This window comes from Prinia subflava, chromosome Z, assembly GCF_021018805.1.
Source record: "Prinia subflava isolate CZ2003 ecotype Zambia chromosome Z, Cam_Psub_1.2, whole genome shotgun sequence".
Lineage (NCBI taxonomy): Eukaryota > Metazoa > Chordata > Aves > Passeriformes > Cisticolidae > Prinia > Prinia subflava.
Genome location: NC_086283.1, coordinates 13,521,360 through 13,538,927, shown reverse-complemented (window position 1 = coordinate 13,538,927; position 17,568 = coordinate 13,521,360). Strand labels below are relative to the sequence as shown.

General features: G+C 36.4%; 1 protein-coding gene across 5 annotated transcripts in view; it reads left to right on the top strand.

Annotated features, from left to right (window-relative positions):
- The window catches only part of CCSER1 (coiled-coil serine rich protein 1), a 616,060-nt gene that overhangs the window by 231,808 nt on the left and 366,684 nt on the right, over positions 1-17,568 (top strand). For all 5 annotated transcript variants that reach the window (XM_063422971.1, XM_063422969.1, XM_063422968.1 and 2 more), the window contains one exon: positions 8,736-8,946. In XM_063422971.1, coding sequence (XP_063279041.1) covers positions 8,736-8,946 — 211 coding nt within the window. The remainder of the gene's footprint in view (positions 1-8,735; positions 8,947-17,568) is intronic.

Below are 17,568 nucleotides of genomic sequence, written 5' to 3'. Positions count from 1 at the left end.
AGAACAGAAATAGTGTAAGTATGAGGAGCTGAGCCAGGATTGGAGTTTTAGCATGCTTATTTCCTCCTCTTTGTGAGTGTACAAATAATATTTAGAGATATTTCAGCATGAGTCAGAGATCTGAGCTTGGGTCCTCTATCTTCAACCAAACCAAAACCCATTGTCTTTTGCATCTGTCTCTGACCTCAGTTTGATAATTCATTATATATGCTTTTTCACAGCAGGCCACATTATGGGGGAGAGAAGGAACAAGAAATGCCACCTTCTGTAAAAGAACAGTATGGAATCACTGCTGCAGTGCTGTAGTCAAATGAAATTGAATATTCTGATTATTTTTAGTGAGTTGTTTACAATCAAAAACAAAACCACTGAAGATAATACTGGCAAAGTCAAAGAAGTCTCCTGTAGGTGGGCTAATTTCACCATATGATAAAATAGCATGTTTCAGCTATGGGACTTTGTGATTGATAATGTCATGTGAGAACAAAGCAGTTAGGTTAATTTACACATTAATTAGTTTATTGCTTTCTTTTTGTTTGGTCTCTAATGCCTTTGTTTAAAAAATGGAGCATGTGCTGTTGCAGGGCTTTAATTTCACTAATTAGGTTCTGAGTGCAGACATTGCAAACACCTGCCTTGTAAGTGAAAACATTCTGAGTTAATTTAAGCCCTCTGGTTGTGTGATAGGACACTCCCAATGAAACAACAGGAGGAATCTCACAACTTGGAGGATTTCAGACTTTTATCGCTGTGTGTAGCTGGGAATTTTTCTTAAGTTGTTGGCTTTTGTTTGTGCTAGGGGCAGTTTTTTGTTAAGTTGGTGTCTGGAGCTGTGCAGTGTTCACAGGAGGAGGAGAGATTTTGAATCTTCGGAAGGTGTGTGGTTCCTGAGAAATGTTTGTGCTTGTGAAGCCCTCAGACTCTTTTATTTCAAGATAAGGGAGTGTGAGCTGTTTTCACTGAAGCAATAAACTAGCACTAGTGCTGGAGTTCTTGTGTTGTTTTTGTTACTTTTGTGTGGATCATGCTTCTGCAATGTTTCCCAAAAACTTTTAAGAACACAATATAACCTTGGGAAAAAAAGGCTGGTAGACTGGTATCTTCAAGAATGGGTATGGAGTTACATACATGATCTGGATTTTTTCATGGATTATGTTCCTGGATCCATTACATGGTTTCATTTATCGGTCATAAAAGAGGATTTAACATAAAAGCTCTTTTAATGTTAACATTAAGTTCCAACTATTGTATGTGATAATGAAAAAGGATGAGTTTTAAAGTTACAGTTTCCTCCTGACATACTTATAAAGTTTGCTGCATACCATAGGTGGATGGTATTCTCTGGATTTAGATGCAACTATTTTCTACTCTTAATTCTAAAAACTGCTAGAGGGCAAGGAGAAGGGAGGGATACATTGGTTTAATCATATCTTTTCATCAAAATAAAAGTCCATTGTGTCGATTCCATTGAAGAGTCTTGAAATTTATCATCACTTAGAACGCTGTGTTTATAGTTAGTGAGTATTTTGGAGATAATGCTCTATTATTGACTTTATATTTCATTATATGAAAATGTAGAGTTAGTGCTAAATTTTAGCATTACTAGTTGGAATTTCCTGAACACTCACACAGTTTTGACTACCTAATTGTTGCCATTTTATTCTTCTTTCTCTGAGTTTTTACCATCTAATCCTGTAGGCATGTGCATTTTTTGCTAATGGAGGAATGTGTGTGGCTGTAGCATGATAATCTGTAAGATGATTATTTAGATGTCTGCATCTGGTTTTAAGGCCTGGCATCATCAGAAACCTAGACATTTTTATAATTGAACCCAATCCAGGAAGAGTTCCCTGAGTAACCTGACGTGGGAGAAGACAGGCAGGGTTTGGGATGCAGAGAAAGTAAGCAGAATGCTGAAGGTGTTTTAGTAAATATTAATTGGACCTTTTAAAAATCTGTTATGTATCTCAGATGTATCTCTTGGCCAACACAAGGCATAATGAATTGCTTGCTTGTTCCACAGAAGTGTTCTTAATGCTTAATAGCTCATCAAAAGATAATATCTTGGGTTAGGCAGTAATAATATGATTAGGTGCTTCCCAGGTATTTAAAAACCAATTCAGACATGTCTTGAGGTGAGTGGCTTGTCTCCTTTATAAAGTATATGAATTTTCTACTTAATTTTGTGGTCTCGCTGGAAGTCCATCTTTTTCTGTTTTACTCATGTCTGTGAATTCTACTTGTCACTAAGCAAATATTGTTGCTGTCCTTTTGTCTTTTAGTGAATTTAATCTTTCCTGTTAGCATACCTATCTTCCCACTAAAGCCTATACTAACAGATCAGTATCTTCTTATTGAGCACAGAAAAATATTTCCCTCTTTTTTTCTTCTTTCATTTAAAATACAAATAGTTTTGATCAGGATTTCTTTAAGTTTTGATAGCAAAAAATACTACCTAGTAGGAAGTATTTGACAATTGGTTTTTAAGTAATGAAACCGATTTTGGTAACTGAATGAAAGGAGTGTACTACTTGTGCTTCTTGGAAGACAGTCATCAAATCCAATATCCATTGTGATTTTACAGGTTGTTTTTTTTTAACCTAGTAAAAGCTTGAAAGCTTAATGTTGCATCTGCACATTTTCTAAAGGAAAGACTGAAGCATTTAGAGCGAAGGTGAAAAGAAATGTTGTTCTTATCTACAAGGTGACAGTGACAAGACGGATTTTCTCCTCATTTTTTCCCATTTCCCCCAGTAGTATCACGTTTTCTGGACAAGTTTCAGTGCCTGTCATTAATAGATTAGATGAAAATGTTGTATCTGTTCTGTGCAGTGCATTTAGACTGGATTCAGAGAGAGCACCAAATGTCTTTAGCTTTAGTCTCTACTGAGACAGCATCCAGTCGGAAGTGTGTAGTTTTTACAAACACTTGAATGTCTGCAGGGAGATGGATCCTTTGTCCAAATAAAAGAATCAGGGTTGGAAGGGAGCTTAAAGATTATCTAGTTCCGACTCCCCTGCCATGGACAGGAACAGGCAAAATTTCTTTTTGTATCCTGAACAGAGACATGCTAATTAACATCTGTAAAATAGTTTCAAGAATGATTTCCTGCTGACTTCTTTTGTGGGGGGATGTGGAGGGGAATTTAAAGACTGAAGCTACCAAAGTCTCAGTGTCAAGCCAGCCTCATTTACTTTGCTGCTTTACCTTTAATCCTTTACTTACTACTGCATTGTTAATATTTGAAAGTGAAAAAGCCCCACTGGTCTTTTCCAAGGAGCTGTTTTTTGAATCTGATTATTCATTACATTTATCTTATTTTATCACATTTAAGTTTTCCTAATAGATTCCAGGAGGAAGAAAAGGGCTGAATTTTGAAGTGGTGTTGTGTGCTAGATCAGGGGATATAAACAGAGCTCTTAACTCCTATAGAGTTTAGAGAAAGGAAGGAAATGCTTGACAGGCCCTTAACAGCTGTACTTTACCAGCAGCTGATGATTAAAGGCTTTTTTTAATTAATTTTTTTTTTTTAATTTTGATTCTGCATTTCTTGATCACCATGCTCTAGCCCAAATGATGTCTTTATGACTGTGATATAAACCTGGGAAAGAAAAGCAGTTTTAATGGAAAAGGTTAACAGTCTCTTGAGTTAGAGCAAGACTGGCCATTAGAGTTTGCGTGTACACTTGAGTGTAGGTGGAGAGTTTGATCATGGCAGGTACTGGACATCATTTCTCTAAAAGGCTGAACTTGAAAAGTCATAGCATCAATAAAGGATACACAGCTCTAAAAGCTGTAAAATGCCAAACAGTGTGTACCTTATGACACACTAATGTACAAGATTCTGAGATCTGATCGCTACAAATTCTGAAGCAGTCTTGTCAGAACAGAAGCAGTGTTGAGAAGTTGTGTGAGACAGTGAGAGGTAGAAATTTTGATGCTAAAGAACACTGATGTGGGTAATTAGCCAAGTGCCTAAGTTCTGGTTAGCTTTTGATCTTATCATTACAAAGCCTGTTTTTTCAGAATTGAGTGAGGAGTTTGCTGATATTTTTGCCTTCCTTGACTAGATCTTTAGAAAATTTAGGCACCTAGAAGGGCATTATTTTACATGTTCATTGTAATATATTTATGAATATGCTTTTTAAAGTCTATGTTCTAATTCTGCTAAATATGGTGAGGGGCCTTCCTTTTTTCCCAAAATTTTTATCAAAATATGTACCTGCATTTTAGTTGTGAACTGTTTTGGATAGAGCATGTCTCTTTACTAGATAAGATTACTAAGATATCACTCAAGGATTAAGATTCAGTATGAGATGACAGTAGGGTTTTCATGGGTAATGTACTTCATGTTAGGAGAGCCACAGAATGCTTCGAGCTGAATTTTGGAAGTATTTCATGTAGCCAGCTTTTCCTCTAAAAATCAGCAGCAATTGCTCTTACATGTCTTAGGTGGTACAGGTGAAGGATCTTTATCAAAATAGTAATTAGTTAATTTTCCGAGGGAGGAAAACCTATTTACTGTTAGTGAGGAAAAAGAAAATTCTGGATGGGAGAAAGAAATATGGATTGAAGGCTTTCTATGTGAATATGAAATAGGAGTTCAGGACATAAACTCTGTATGAAACTGAAAATTGTTATCTTCTGATGTAAAAGGATGGGCCAAGCTATGTACAAATAAGAACTACTTGTTTTTCTGAAAAAATTTATGAAGACCAAATTTTTATGTCTTTATATATATGTATGACTTCTAAAAGTATACATATATATATGTACACACAGCTATAAAAATACATGTGTGTATGTACATGGTGTCTTGATTTATGAATATAGACCCACACAGCTGCATACTTAAACACTGAAAATTAGAGATTTAAGGCTTTTTCTAAGACCCTGCTTTAGAAGATAAGCCCTCAGGGAAGAAAGAAGGTGTGTTCAGCTCCTCTAATACAGGCTGGGGTCTTTTGCTCTGCTTTCAGAGCCTTCCTGATGCCAGCAGTGTTACATGGGTTCTCTTCTGTTAAGCTGATATCGAGAGAAGCAGACTCAGGGGAACAAAATTGTATTAGTTTAGGCTAATTCTGCTTCAGCAACATCTTGAGCACTGCAGATGAAAACTAAGAAGATTAAAGTCCACATAATCTGGAGATCTTTATGTAAGTGAAGTTCAAATTACCATAAGCTCTTCAATCATTGATCTGAGGATCAGTAAGAAAGGAAGAATAACTTAAATAAGCTCAACCTGCAAATCCATTTCTTTGGGTCCTTTTTTTCTCTGTTTCCTTCTTCCTATTTTTATTTTCCTTTTTTCCTTTCTTTTCCTATTTTTTTAAATAAAACCCTGTAGGAATTCTTTTGTATAGGAAAATTGGTTTTGCTCTACCTTCCTAGGGAAAAGGAGCTTTCAAAGGAGCTGCACAACTGTGTCTCTTACTCAGTTAACATGTGGTTGCATTGGATTGATGGAGGCTATTAATTGGTGAAAGCCAGTGATTGATTATTTTAATGCTAGCATACTATTTCAATAAAGAGTGCTTTTGAAATAGAAATCTGCTTTAATGGCACTACCATTTTACTAACTGTGGATATTGTAGCTTATGTTTCTTTGTATCAATAAGGGATAGATTTGAGGGAATAGATTTGTGATGCTCAGTGGATATGTCCAGATACATAAGAAACAAGCCAGCAGGCCTGAAGTACCATTGAGTTGCACAAATTTTCATCCTATTTAATATTTACAGGCTTGCAACAACATTTCTGTGTATTTTCTGACCTTACGATGGCAGTAATTCTACTAACACTGTGTCCTTTTCTCTGCTATCATTCACGGTTCCATAGCCATGCTCAGGGATTTGAGGTGACATCTGCACCACTGGCATCCTCCAGAATGGAGTGGTCCCATCCAATCTGCCCATAGTGACAGCCAAACCAGGCCAGGGAATCACTGGGAAGATTGGTAACATGGTTGGGTAAAGCCATTTCAGAAATGTTTTGAAACTGTCTGCCAGTGCTCAGAGCATTTTCAGGTAGGGTTTTATTAAAGTAGGAACTTAGCCTGAGCAAATGGCAAATGACTTTAGAGCTCAGGCTGTAGCTGTGTGTTTAAAAGTGGCCAAAGTTAGTGGCCAAAGCCATTATTAAAGGAAATACATTGCTTTTTGTCATTAAAATAGACCTTCTGAGGCTTTTTTTCCAAAGGCTTAAGAAGTTTTTCTCAGATATTTGCCTGTCAAATGTTTTTAGTACAATGAATGCATGTTAGGAAGGTGGAGGGGTCTGGCCATCTGTAAGGAACTCATGCACTACCAGTTAAGGAACCAGCCCCTACTCCAGCTTCAGAGGCTGAGATGTCTTACTACTAAAGTGAAACTTCTCATTTAGGAAGAATGGATTTTTTTCCCCTTTCTAAATCTCTATTGCTGCTTTGAGATGAATTGCAGTGGATTACCATAATAATAATAATAATAATAATAATGTAACAGGCCACCTTGATGTTGATAATAATGAACTTGATCAAATACCATTTCTGGAATGAATTTTAAATGAGCTTCTTTTTTTCTGCCACAAGTAGAATGAGTTGTATCAGAGAGTGCAGAGTTTTTCTGTCATGCATCAGTTGAAGTACCTCTGACCTGTCAGGGAGGACTGTATAATCTGAATGCTGTCTGTGTACCAACTAACCTGAGTCACCATTTTAAAGTAGAAATTGAGTCATATTTTAAACTTAAGACTGTGAGTGGTAATATGTTATTATGGTGCTTTTCATACTTTAGTACAAGATTCTGTGTTTGAAAAGGTGGTAATTTTGTGTGTGGAGCAGTGTGTTATCAACGTAAAGCCCACTGAAGTAACTGAAAATATTTTCTTTGTTTGAAATTCAGAATTGCTATATTTCCAGTACATCTATAGCTTATACATAAACACTGCATCTCTTCCAGAGAGGAAGACAGTTTTTCAAGAATATCACTTATTTCCTCATCACTGGGGAGCAGGGCATGGCTGGTGATACCAGGTTCTTCTCCTTGATAATGGGCGGTAAAAGATTCCTTTTGGGAGACAGTACATCTTAAATTGGTCCTTTCTCAGGGCCAGGAAGGGGCCCACATAAAACGCCTGTAGAGGAATATGAAGAATTGGAAACTTCAGTGAGACTTACAAAATCAATGTGCAGAATATTCTGAGGAATAATTGCTTTTCTAGTCTGCAGGCACAGGGTGGGAAAAAAAGAGAACCTTGTTGTTTCATCTTAATTTAAATAATGTGCTTTTCTGGATACATAAATCTTATACAAATGTAGATTCCAATCATTTGAATATGGCTTCTTTTATAAACCTTTAAAATTTGCCTATATAAGGTACTTCAGTTTCATAATTTGTTTTTTCTTTGTGTGATTTATACCTGGGTCTTGTTTAAAGGCTATAAAACATCAGTGGTTTAATATCCATCAGTCAAAAGCAACTTTACCATCCACCTTGTATTTTTATTATAAAGGATGCAAAATATTCTACTGAAAGATGTTTCAATGCATTTTAAAATTAGATAGAATTAGACTAATTTTTGTTGTTTTATGAGTCTTGAAGAGCTTGAAATTTTAGTTCCATCGTGAGAATCCACCATGAGAATCATTGGCCATCACAAGAATCTGTCCATGTGTGTGATCTCTGTGGTACATTGCTTGATCTAACATGTTTTATTTACTGCATGTTGCATAGCTTTCAAAATATAAAAATGAACAATCCATAAAAGATAGTTACCGTATCCTAATTTCCAGGTTTTTTAGTATGGCAGTGGGAATTGTTTGTCTTAAGAAATCACATTAATCTGGTTTTGTCTGTGGATCCTATGAAACCAAAGCTAAGTAAAATTTTATGTGGGAAAATATTCTTTGTCCTTCCAGAATATGGCAGAATCAGTTTTATCTTGCATAAAAATTCAAATGGAACAGAAATTTGGAACAATATTTTAAATTAATAATAATTGTGATTTTCTTCACTACTTATGCTAGCATCTTTAATGGTACTGAGTTAATTTAGTATGACTTTGTTCATCATGGGAAAAAGAGATATCTTGTTCTGATATTAAAGGAAGATAGTGTGTATGCAGCAAAATAATGGTGTTTCATTACTTTTAAAGTCCATCAAAATCTTTGTGTCTTTCTGTGTCTTTAATGGATTCTCAACCACAACTTAATGTTTCATGTTCTGCTTAAATAGCTTTAGTAGTAACTAACCTAAGAGTGAGTGCAGATTAATTACATTCCATATTCTGTTTTATACAATAGCAGGTTCATCTTATATCACTGGGCCAGCCTGGAAGGGAGTACAATTTTTTTGCAGTTTGCTTTTTTTTTTCTGAGTTCTAAATCAAAGCACATGGAAGATGGCGATTTGATTTAGTTTCTCAAAGTGCATGACAGATTTGGTTTTTTGTAAAGCTCAACTGAAATAAAATAGACTTGTGGAAGTTTTGCTCGCAGAATATTTTGTTTTAAGAAAATGGCTTTCTTTTGAAGGGTGTGAGCTAGAACATGCGTTTAATTCCTGCAGAATATGGTCCTTTTATAAATGTGTATTTTATTGCTAACACCGTATGGCATATGTTATAAAGGACATTCATGCTAGCAGGCTCAAAAAGCAAATGTATAAGTGTCTTTAAGCTCAGAGGAATCACCACCCCCCAAATTATTAGTTCTTTTTCATATTTTAGCGTTGACTTTTCTGTTTTCTCTCACAAGGAATCTGTCCCTGAAGCTGTCGAAGGAGGTGGAGCAAGGAGAAGCCAGGTACCCTCGTGTCAGCCAGCTGGCTGGCAGCCCATCTGTGGAGTTGCCTTTCACTGGTCTGGAAGAAGGTGGAGGCATTGAGTCTCTGCCCTTCAGATTGATGCTCCAAGACTGCACGGCTGTAAAGACATTGCTTCTGAAAATGAAGAGAGTTCTTCAAGAGGTAATCACTCACTTATTTGTTAGATTAATGTATTTCAGCTTTAATGAGGTAAGCAGCAGAAAAGGGTCAGTAAAGTTTATGGGCTTGATGTCTTTTAATATGTCTTGAATACATGGAATTGATGCAGAAGTATAAATAGTCATGCCTCAACATGGTGAAGGTCAGAAAGTTTATAGTTCAGCAGAATTTAAATGCTTTTGCCATACTGGTGTCCAGAGTGTTAAGCTTTTTTTGAGCTTTTGCTAAAAAGGGGACAGGAGAGGCCAACTGCTTCAGGTCAAAACACATCGTATTTTCTTCCAGTATTTTAGAGCCTTTCAGTTTTCTTACTACCGTTGTTATCCATTATGAAGTCGCATGCAATTCATTTAGAGGAGAAATGCAGAGGAAAAAAAACCTTAAGTAATAGTACTAAAAGGTTGCCAGCCTGAGTTTGTAAACGATGGCTGAAATGAGATTTTGTAGGCCATTCACTGGTCTATTCCTAACGATTTCAAGAGTCCTAGCTTGTCCTGTTCTGCTGTATTTGCCTGCTTCCCCTATTAACTGCTGGTGTTGGTTTGAGAATTTTCTTTTCTGTCTGTCTTTAGAACTTTAGAGAAATGAAATTATTTGGAATTTTTTTGTATACTTTCCAGCTAGGGAGCCTTTACTCAGATATATGCTGTGAACTTTTATCTTCATTTTTAGTTTGCGTTACTTTTTTGATCTACAAGAAATTTTTGGTTTTTTGTTTTTATCTATATAGTTCATAGAAATACAGAATAATTTTTGTTCAGAGGGTCTCTGGAGATCCACTTTCTCTCCTCAAAGCAAGGCTAACTCAGAAGAGGTTGCTCAGATCCTTGTCCACTTAAATTTTTGGTACCTTAATGGGCTTTCCCCATAATCTTTGGGCAACCATTCCAATATGTGACTACATCATTGTAACTTTTTTCCTGAAGATGGAAACAGAATTTCTCTTGTTGAAGTGTCATATAATAAGAACTAAAAATAATTTGGGGGATTTTTACTGCTCACTTCTTTGTCACGCGTGGCTGAATTCCACCAACTGTTGTCCTTTCTGAAAAGGTTTGTCCAAGGTTTAGCCATGGTAGTTTGCAATTAGCCCTCCTAAACAGCATGGTTTTTGCTCACTGGCAAGCCCCAGCCTTTCCAGTTTCCTTCAGCTCACTAGAAACTTGATTTGTGCTACATGGATTCTTAATGCACTTCTGAATCCAGAACTGAAATCATTAATACTCCATTAGTTGCTTTCTATGTAGTATGAGAACATAGAGTGAATTTAAGGGATTTGTAACTTCATTTTATGTAGAAACAAGTAAGAATTACGATATTGCATGACATAGCAGTTCTAACATTCAGGTGGTAATATTGACAGCATTCTCTGTTGGTTCTAGTGTGAATAATTCTATAGTGCTCAGAAAAGGTATTTCTTACCATGATGGTAAGCATAAGAATTTTAATTTTAATTTAAGGAGTTCCATTAGACTTATGTAGGAATCTACTGTTACTCTCTGTTTGGAAATATGTTGTACCTTCCAGTACTTCATCTTTAAAACAATCATCAGGTGATTTCCGCAGAAGGTATTTTATGGGACTCACTGGAATTTCATGTCCAGTTACTAATACCTCCTTACATAACTCATTGATCTTATTTTTTCATCCTAATCATTCAGTCTTTTACTCATTTATTCCTTTGTACTATGTAATTTTCACCTCCCCAACTGGCTGTAACACAGTGTGTCTCTGTAGTTTTCTTTTTGTTTTGCCCTGTGAAATCAAAATGGCCTTTTCCTAATCCTTCATTTGGATGTCCATATGTGCTGTAATTTACCTTGAAAGAACCTGAGTAGCTACTTTGAACAACCAAGGACATAACCTTGAAATACATTAGAGATTTATATTGAAATGACACAACTTGATTATCTTCAGACATTTATACATTTATGCCACTTTTAAATTATTAGTGAAAGATTATAGGAAAATATAATCCCATAAAACTGAAATATGGTATTGAAGAATCTGATAAATAAGTCATTTGAGCCTATTTAGCAGACAGTTTCCATGGAGAAGATCCCTTACTTCCATTGCAACTAGATGTAATTTTTTCATCCAAAAATCACTTCTGCCCCAACCAATATTATAAATCAAACTCAGAGCAGTACAGAACAAAAGACATAAAAGAAAAATTCTTTCCTTACCATGGAATGCTCAGGCATTTTTAGATGTAGTTAAACATAGTCTCTGGTAGTCTTTTATAGAATTGAAATATTTTATACTTGCAAGACTGTAAAATAAGATTATATATTTATAAAAATAATAATATTTCACATGTTTTCATCTACTTCAAAAATATACAAAGCATACAAATTATATGGGGAGAATTACATGGTTTACCAGAAAAAAAAGTTGCAGCATTTCTGTTTTATACCTCATATTACCCATAGAGGAAGGAATTGCAGTCATGTATACCTCTTTATTGAAAAATAACATGCTAATCGAGTTAAAATATTAGCCCTGTTATTCAGTGTAATCCTTCTTCTTAAGCACTGAGTGCTGCTTCTAAGGAATAATTTAATTATGATCTGCCAAAATGTAATACTAGCTAGTAAAATATGCTTTTTTTGTTGCAGTTGCTTGTAATTGAAGAATCTAAATGGAAAAACTGCATACAATATATCCTGTACTGTTCTGCAGACTTACAGGCTTGTTATTAGTCTTATCTTGAAAAGGGAAATTGAAGACATGGTAGTAACTTTCAAGATTGAGAATGTTACTTAGTAAAAGGCTAATGAATGATTGTTCAATTAAGAAAATTAATTACCGTTCACTTTTAGTGAAAAAGCCTTGAAAATGTCTACTAATAATTTTTTATGGGTTTGGTCCATGTGAGGCTCATAAGGCAGGCAGATTGTTCCCCGATGTTTTGGGAAACCTCATTGAAAAAAGCTGTATGGTCTGGAGGACCCTGGCATGTGAGGAAACTCGGTGATTTTACAAGTGTCCTGTGAGATCTCTCTCAATCTCATCTGCAGCTTTTTCTCATGGATGTTCCATTTCTGACAGACGAATCTGTGATAAATTGTGTAACCAAGACTTGTGGGATGCATAATTTCATGCAAAAGTACTACCAGAGTATTACCTGTATTACTTGGTGTGGGCAGCTTGGTAAGAGCCACTTCAGCACAGCAGACAATGCCAGCTGTTTTGCACCCTGTCCATGATTTGGGTGCAAAAATCCTGCACCCAGGATTGGGTCTCCGTTTTGTCTCCAGCTCTTGGATGTTTGTTTCGACTGTTTGGTTTTTGGTTTTTTCTTTTTTCAAAGTCTTTATAGTACTGAACTGTTTGTCAGTAATAACTCTCATTTGAAAGAGAAAACAAGAAAATAGGACTTGGATGAATGAAATTTGGGAGCTTTGTCTGCTTCTAAGAAATCGATTCTTTACCTTCTGACTTCAGACAGGCCTCTCTGCTCTGAAGGTTTCTTCAATTAATCTCTGTCATTTTTTACTCCCCCATTTTGGGGGAACCTATAGAACAATTGATGTTCTATACTTCCTACGTTTTATAACATTTCTGGCAACTGATTGATTGCATTTAAACAATGAGCTTCTGAAAACTAGACTGTAGCTTCTTTCTCACTCATTGCCATCAGCAATAATGAATATATAATACATCTTAACCAAGCAATATGTTGGCTTTCCTGTAGTCTTCCAGATGAGAATGAGATTATTTCCATCTGTTAACTTTTTTATGGCCTGAATTATAGCTGGCATAGGCAATGTTGAAGTCTCGCTAATCGAGTCAACATTTAAGGGCTTTTCTAAAATCTTTGGTCGAACATTTCAGGCTGAGATGTATGAGCAAAACTTCTATGGTTTTGGCTTTGTGCCTAGCAAGAGAAGGTCTTTATGGTGAAATAAACCTAATGGAAAAATACAATTGTATTGGGAAGGGATCTATTTAGTCAGTGATAATGGGGTTTCGTTCAAACTTAAATTGTTGAGCTTGTTGATTAATTTTACTGAGTACCATAATAAAAAGAAAATCTTCAGACTTGTAGAAATAAGGTCATATTTTCCATGTATTCTTTATGAAAGTTATTGTTTATCAGCTGCATAATTCTACTTTTAGGTATCTTTATGGGGCTGTCAGAATTGACCTTATTGGTTGCTAATCTAGAAAATTAAGATATGTTGTCTATATGTTTGTGTAATTTGGAATATAAATCAGCCCTTTGCTTTTTTTGGAGCTCTGCAAAACACCAGGCAGGCTATGGAGCTTTAGCTAATTGCTACAATTAGCAATAGGACTAAGTCACTTTGGACATATATTGCATACTGTGTTTTACTAATTAATCATTTATTTTACTGAGGGAAATTGCAGCTGCCTGTGGCTGTCATTAAAAGTTAATGTGTCCGATACAGTGTCTTTAGATTACACTTGGAAAAAAAAAAAAAAGAGAAATGTGGAAAAGTATGTCAAAATTGCTGTGAGACTGGCCATTAGGTTTGCCTGAGATTAGTGGGGCAGAGTGATACCACTCAGGCTGCAATTAGTCTGTCAGATATCACTGGCTGCATTACTTCTCCCCATGCATCTTTCACCTCATCAGTAAAATAAGCATAATTATAGAGTCCCCTTTTATACTGCACTTGCAATCCACTGATGGGAAGTGCGGAGAGAAAGCTAATTGCTGTTTGGATATTTTGTAGTCTGATTGCTGGTCAATACGGAATTTGCCTTAAACTGTGGGTTTTAGACACATTAAACCATTTCCTTCAGTCCTCTATGAGATGTGTTATATTTTTCAGTATTGTGTTAGCCACACTAGGAACCAATTGCAAGTTTAATAACTGTAAAATACTGCAGGTTTTCTTCCTTTAAGTAACTTTGTAATTAACCACTGTAGCATTGCTGATTTATTCAACAACTCTGCATCTAACCCAGTCCCTTTTATCAAGTAATTTATGCTGGAAATTGGTAACTCCTTCATTTCATGGTATGTTGACACTGCATATACTCATAAATTTAAATAACTAATAATAAAAATGTACTAGATTCAGTAATATGATTTAAATTTATCACGTTAAATTGGCTTTTTCACTTGGAAATATACATTGGCATACCCATGCCCAGTTGGTTGCAAAGACAGGCAGAACACCCCATAGTTGCACTTCACATGCTTTTTTTTTAGGAGGGTATCTCAGAGTAGTAGAGACTATTGGGAGCAAGTGGATATAATAAGGTATTCACTTTGGTAGTGAAGATGTTTTATTCTAAGATTATCTACTGTAAGGTATTTAATAACAGCAAACCCAATGACAGTTATTTAGTTATACATTCTCAAGGTACAGGAACAATTCTGTCCATTCCATGTGATGGCACACTAGTGGGTCTGACAGCCCTGTAGTTTCTGGCAGCCTCCTTCCAGCCTTTCTTAGAGAAAGGCATCACATTTGGTAGCCTAATGAACTGGGAAGGACTGCCCTTGTGAGTCAGGATGGGGGTAAATGATTAAAAATGGTTCAGTGAGCTCTTCCATCAGCTCCGTCAATGCCCTTGGGTGGATCCTGTCTGGCCCCATAGATGTGTGCATGTCTAGCAAGTTGCTGGCCATTTCCCCTTGGATTATGGTGTTTTATTCTGCTCCCTGTCCCTGTCTTCCAGCTCTCGGTTGTCCCTGAGAACAACTGATACTACTACTATAGATGGATGCAAAAGCAGCATTAAGTTCCTTATCCTTTGTCACTTTGTTTTCCCCCCACATCCAGTAAAGGATAGAGAGTCTCCTTAACCCTTCTTTTGTTGTTTATGTATTTATGGAAACTTTGTGATTTTATATGGCAATAACCAAATAAACGTCTAGTTGGGTTTCATCCCTTCCAATTATCTGCCATCATAATCTCATGAAGTCTTTGTAGGCCTCCTGAGTTTCCTGCCTGTTCTTGCAAAGATCTTTTTTTTTTCTAAAGTTCTGGCCAAAGCTCACTGTTCAGCCATACTGGTTATCTTCTCTGCCAGCTTGTCTTTTGGCACATGGGGGTGGGCTGCTCCTATGCCGTTAAGATTTCTTTCTTGAAGAATGTCCAGCCTTCCTGACTCGTTTTCGCTTGAGGATAGGATCTATGTACTTTACAACAGATGCTCCTGGGCAGTGTGTTCCTTTGCTGGCACTCTTCTAGTACTTTAGAGTGTGAGCTTACAGGTTGGGTTGGACACCCAGCTCTGGGCTCCTGTGGAGTCACACTAATCCTGGCTCAATAAAAAGACCTTCTGCATTGGTTCACCTCAGTTATCAGTTTGTCATTGCCCATGCTCACATCGAAGTTCTGTTGAAGGCTACATTCAGTATGTTTTTGAGCCACACTTTGACATTATCAGACTGAAATTAATACCCTTAAGTTTTAATATTGAAAGTGGAAAATTTCTCTTATTGTGTTTGTTCTGCCATTGGTTTAGTGGCTTAATCTTTGTAGATTACATGGGTGTGTGTGCTGCAGTCTCAGTGAAACCAAATTGACCATAAAACAAGTTCTCCTCCACATGTAGAAGTAGTAGTAGAGGTAGTGTCTTCTCAATGTATTCAGAAAGAAAGTGATGAACTCTTTCTTACTTATCCTCTGGCTGTCTGAGTGAAACATTTTCATATGGCAGGGCAGTGTGCTCCAGGTCAGCACAAATTTGCATAGATTGTGCCCCAGCCTCTTCAACAAGCCAGGTCTTAGCAGCGCCTTGCAGAAAGGCATTAAAAATAGTAACCCTATTAATATGTAATGTCACTACATCAGCAGTTCTGTGCAATTGGCTGTGATTAACCTGCAGCTGAACAGCAAAAAATTATAACTGTTGCAAAACTGAAACCATTTTCTCATGTAGTACTTCCATGGTTTTGTTCAGTTGCTGCAGGTCAGTCAGGTAAATCCACCAACGGAGCTCATCACACCAATTGTATTTTGTGATGAATCTACAAATACCAAAAAGTTCATTGCAAAATAATGCACCAAGAAGTGGAAGAAATCCAGAATGTCTGCAAGAGTATATAGAAGGAATTGATTATACTAGGTTATTAGGGCTCATGAGTATTTTAAGTTAAATTACAGGAGGTAGATGGAAGAATTTCTGATTAAAAAATGTATAATACTGCCAGATCCAACAAATTTCCCAATAAGTCACCCAGTTATCCATTTTTTAAGGCAAAAAATAATTGGAAATAGAAGTGGGACAAAGATGAGTGCACAGCACATAAGCTTCATTGTAATTGATTTCCCTGCAAATTTATTATTGTTATGAAAATACCAACTCATCAAACTGTTCTGTAGTTTACAAAGAGCATTCCCTATGAATTTTATAGCTGGTCCCATTACCTTCAAGTCCAATAGGTTAAAACCAAAAAGAATTGTCTTTATCTAAACAACCTCTCAACTTCTGAAGCCGTACACTATATTCCCCATATATATTAAGATGTTTTCTTCCTCACAATAGATTTCAGAGTTTTCCTGACACTGAAAAATGACTGGTTCTATAGATAAAGCAGTAAAACTGGTAATATGCAACTGTTGCTGTAAAAGGATGTTCAAGAAGAACGAAAGGTAACAGATGAAAATGTAGGTCTAATAGTCAGGCAGTGGAGTGCCGGCTGTACGTGTAGTTACCCATTTCAATATTTGTGTTCATATATGACCATAAGCATGATTCTGCAGAATTTAAATTTCATCTCTTAATTATCTCTAATGCCTTGATTATCCAGGATTTCTGAAACAAGTGCAAGTGTAGTCACAGGAGAAATTCTCACAGTTTGTAGCATAGCTGGATCCTGGCTTAGCTCTATGTTGCAGATTTGTTTCATGTTTTCTCTGCACATTGCATTCTGTTACTTCGTAGCCCAGTTATCAGAACAGTGCTGGTCATTTTTCTAGTGGAAGAAAGAAAATATATGAGAAATGCTGATACAGCATGATTACAACTGAACACCTTGATCTAGTAGATGTTGTCTCTGCTCACTGCAGGGTCATTGACTGTTATGATTTTATGACTTTGACAGAAAATAATAGTGCTGATTTTGTGCACTGGCTCCACTTGAATTCATGAAGATGAAGTGGTTTGTTTCAAGTCTTATATGATGAAGCCCAGTGACAGAAAAATAAACATATTTTGGAAAAGGATTTAGATACTGCGCATCAGGGTCATATCCCACACCCTGGTTATGTAATTGTCCAGAGCCAGTTGGTAGGCCCATGTGTTTTTCATGAGCATGTAGGGTATCTAAATATTGCCTGTGTCTGATAGTCTGTATTTCACTCCCTTATTACCTTAATATTGCAAATAGAGCAGTTCTCTGCCTCTGGTCAGAGCCTCAGCTGCGTGGGAAATAGCACAGGTGCATTTAATCCAGCTGGTACTTGGTGCAGTGTCAGAATGCTGCTCTCTTTGTCTTTATCCTTACATGTTTGTGGTCATGGTGAGTTCTCTTTATGGAGATAATAATCATCCATGTAATGAAGAGCTCATGGATGTAACATCCAAAGTTACTCATGCCCAGGAATTGTTTTCAAATTTTGAGTGATAACTCTACTCTCTTTTCCCTCCTGGACTTAACAAAAAGTATTGAAAAGT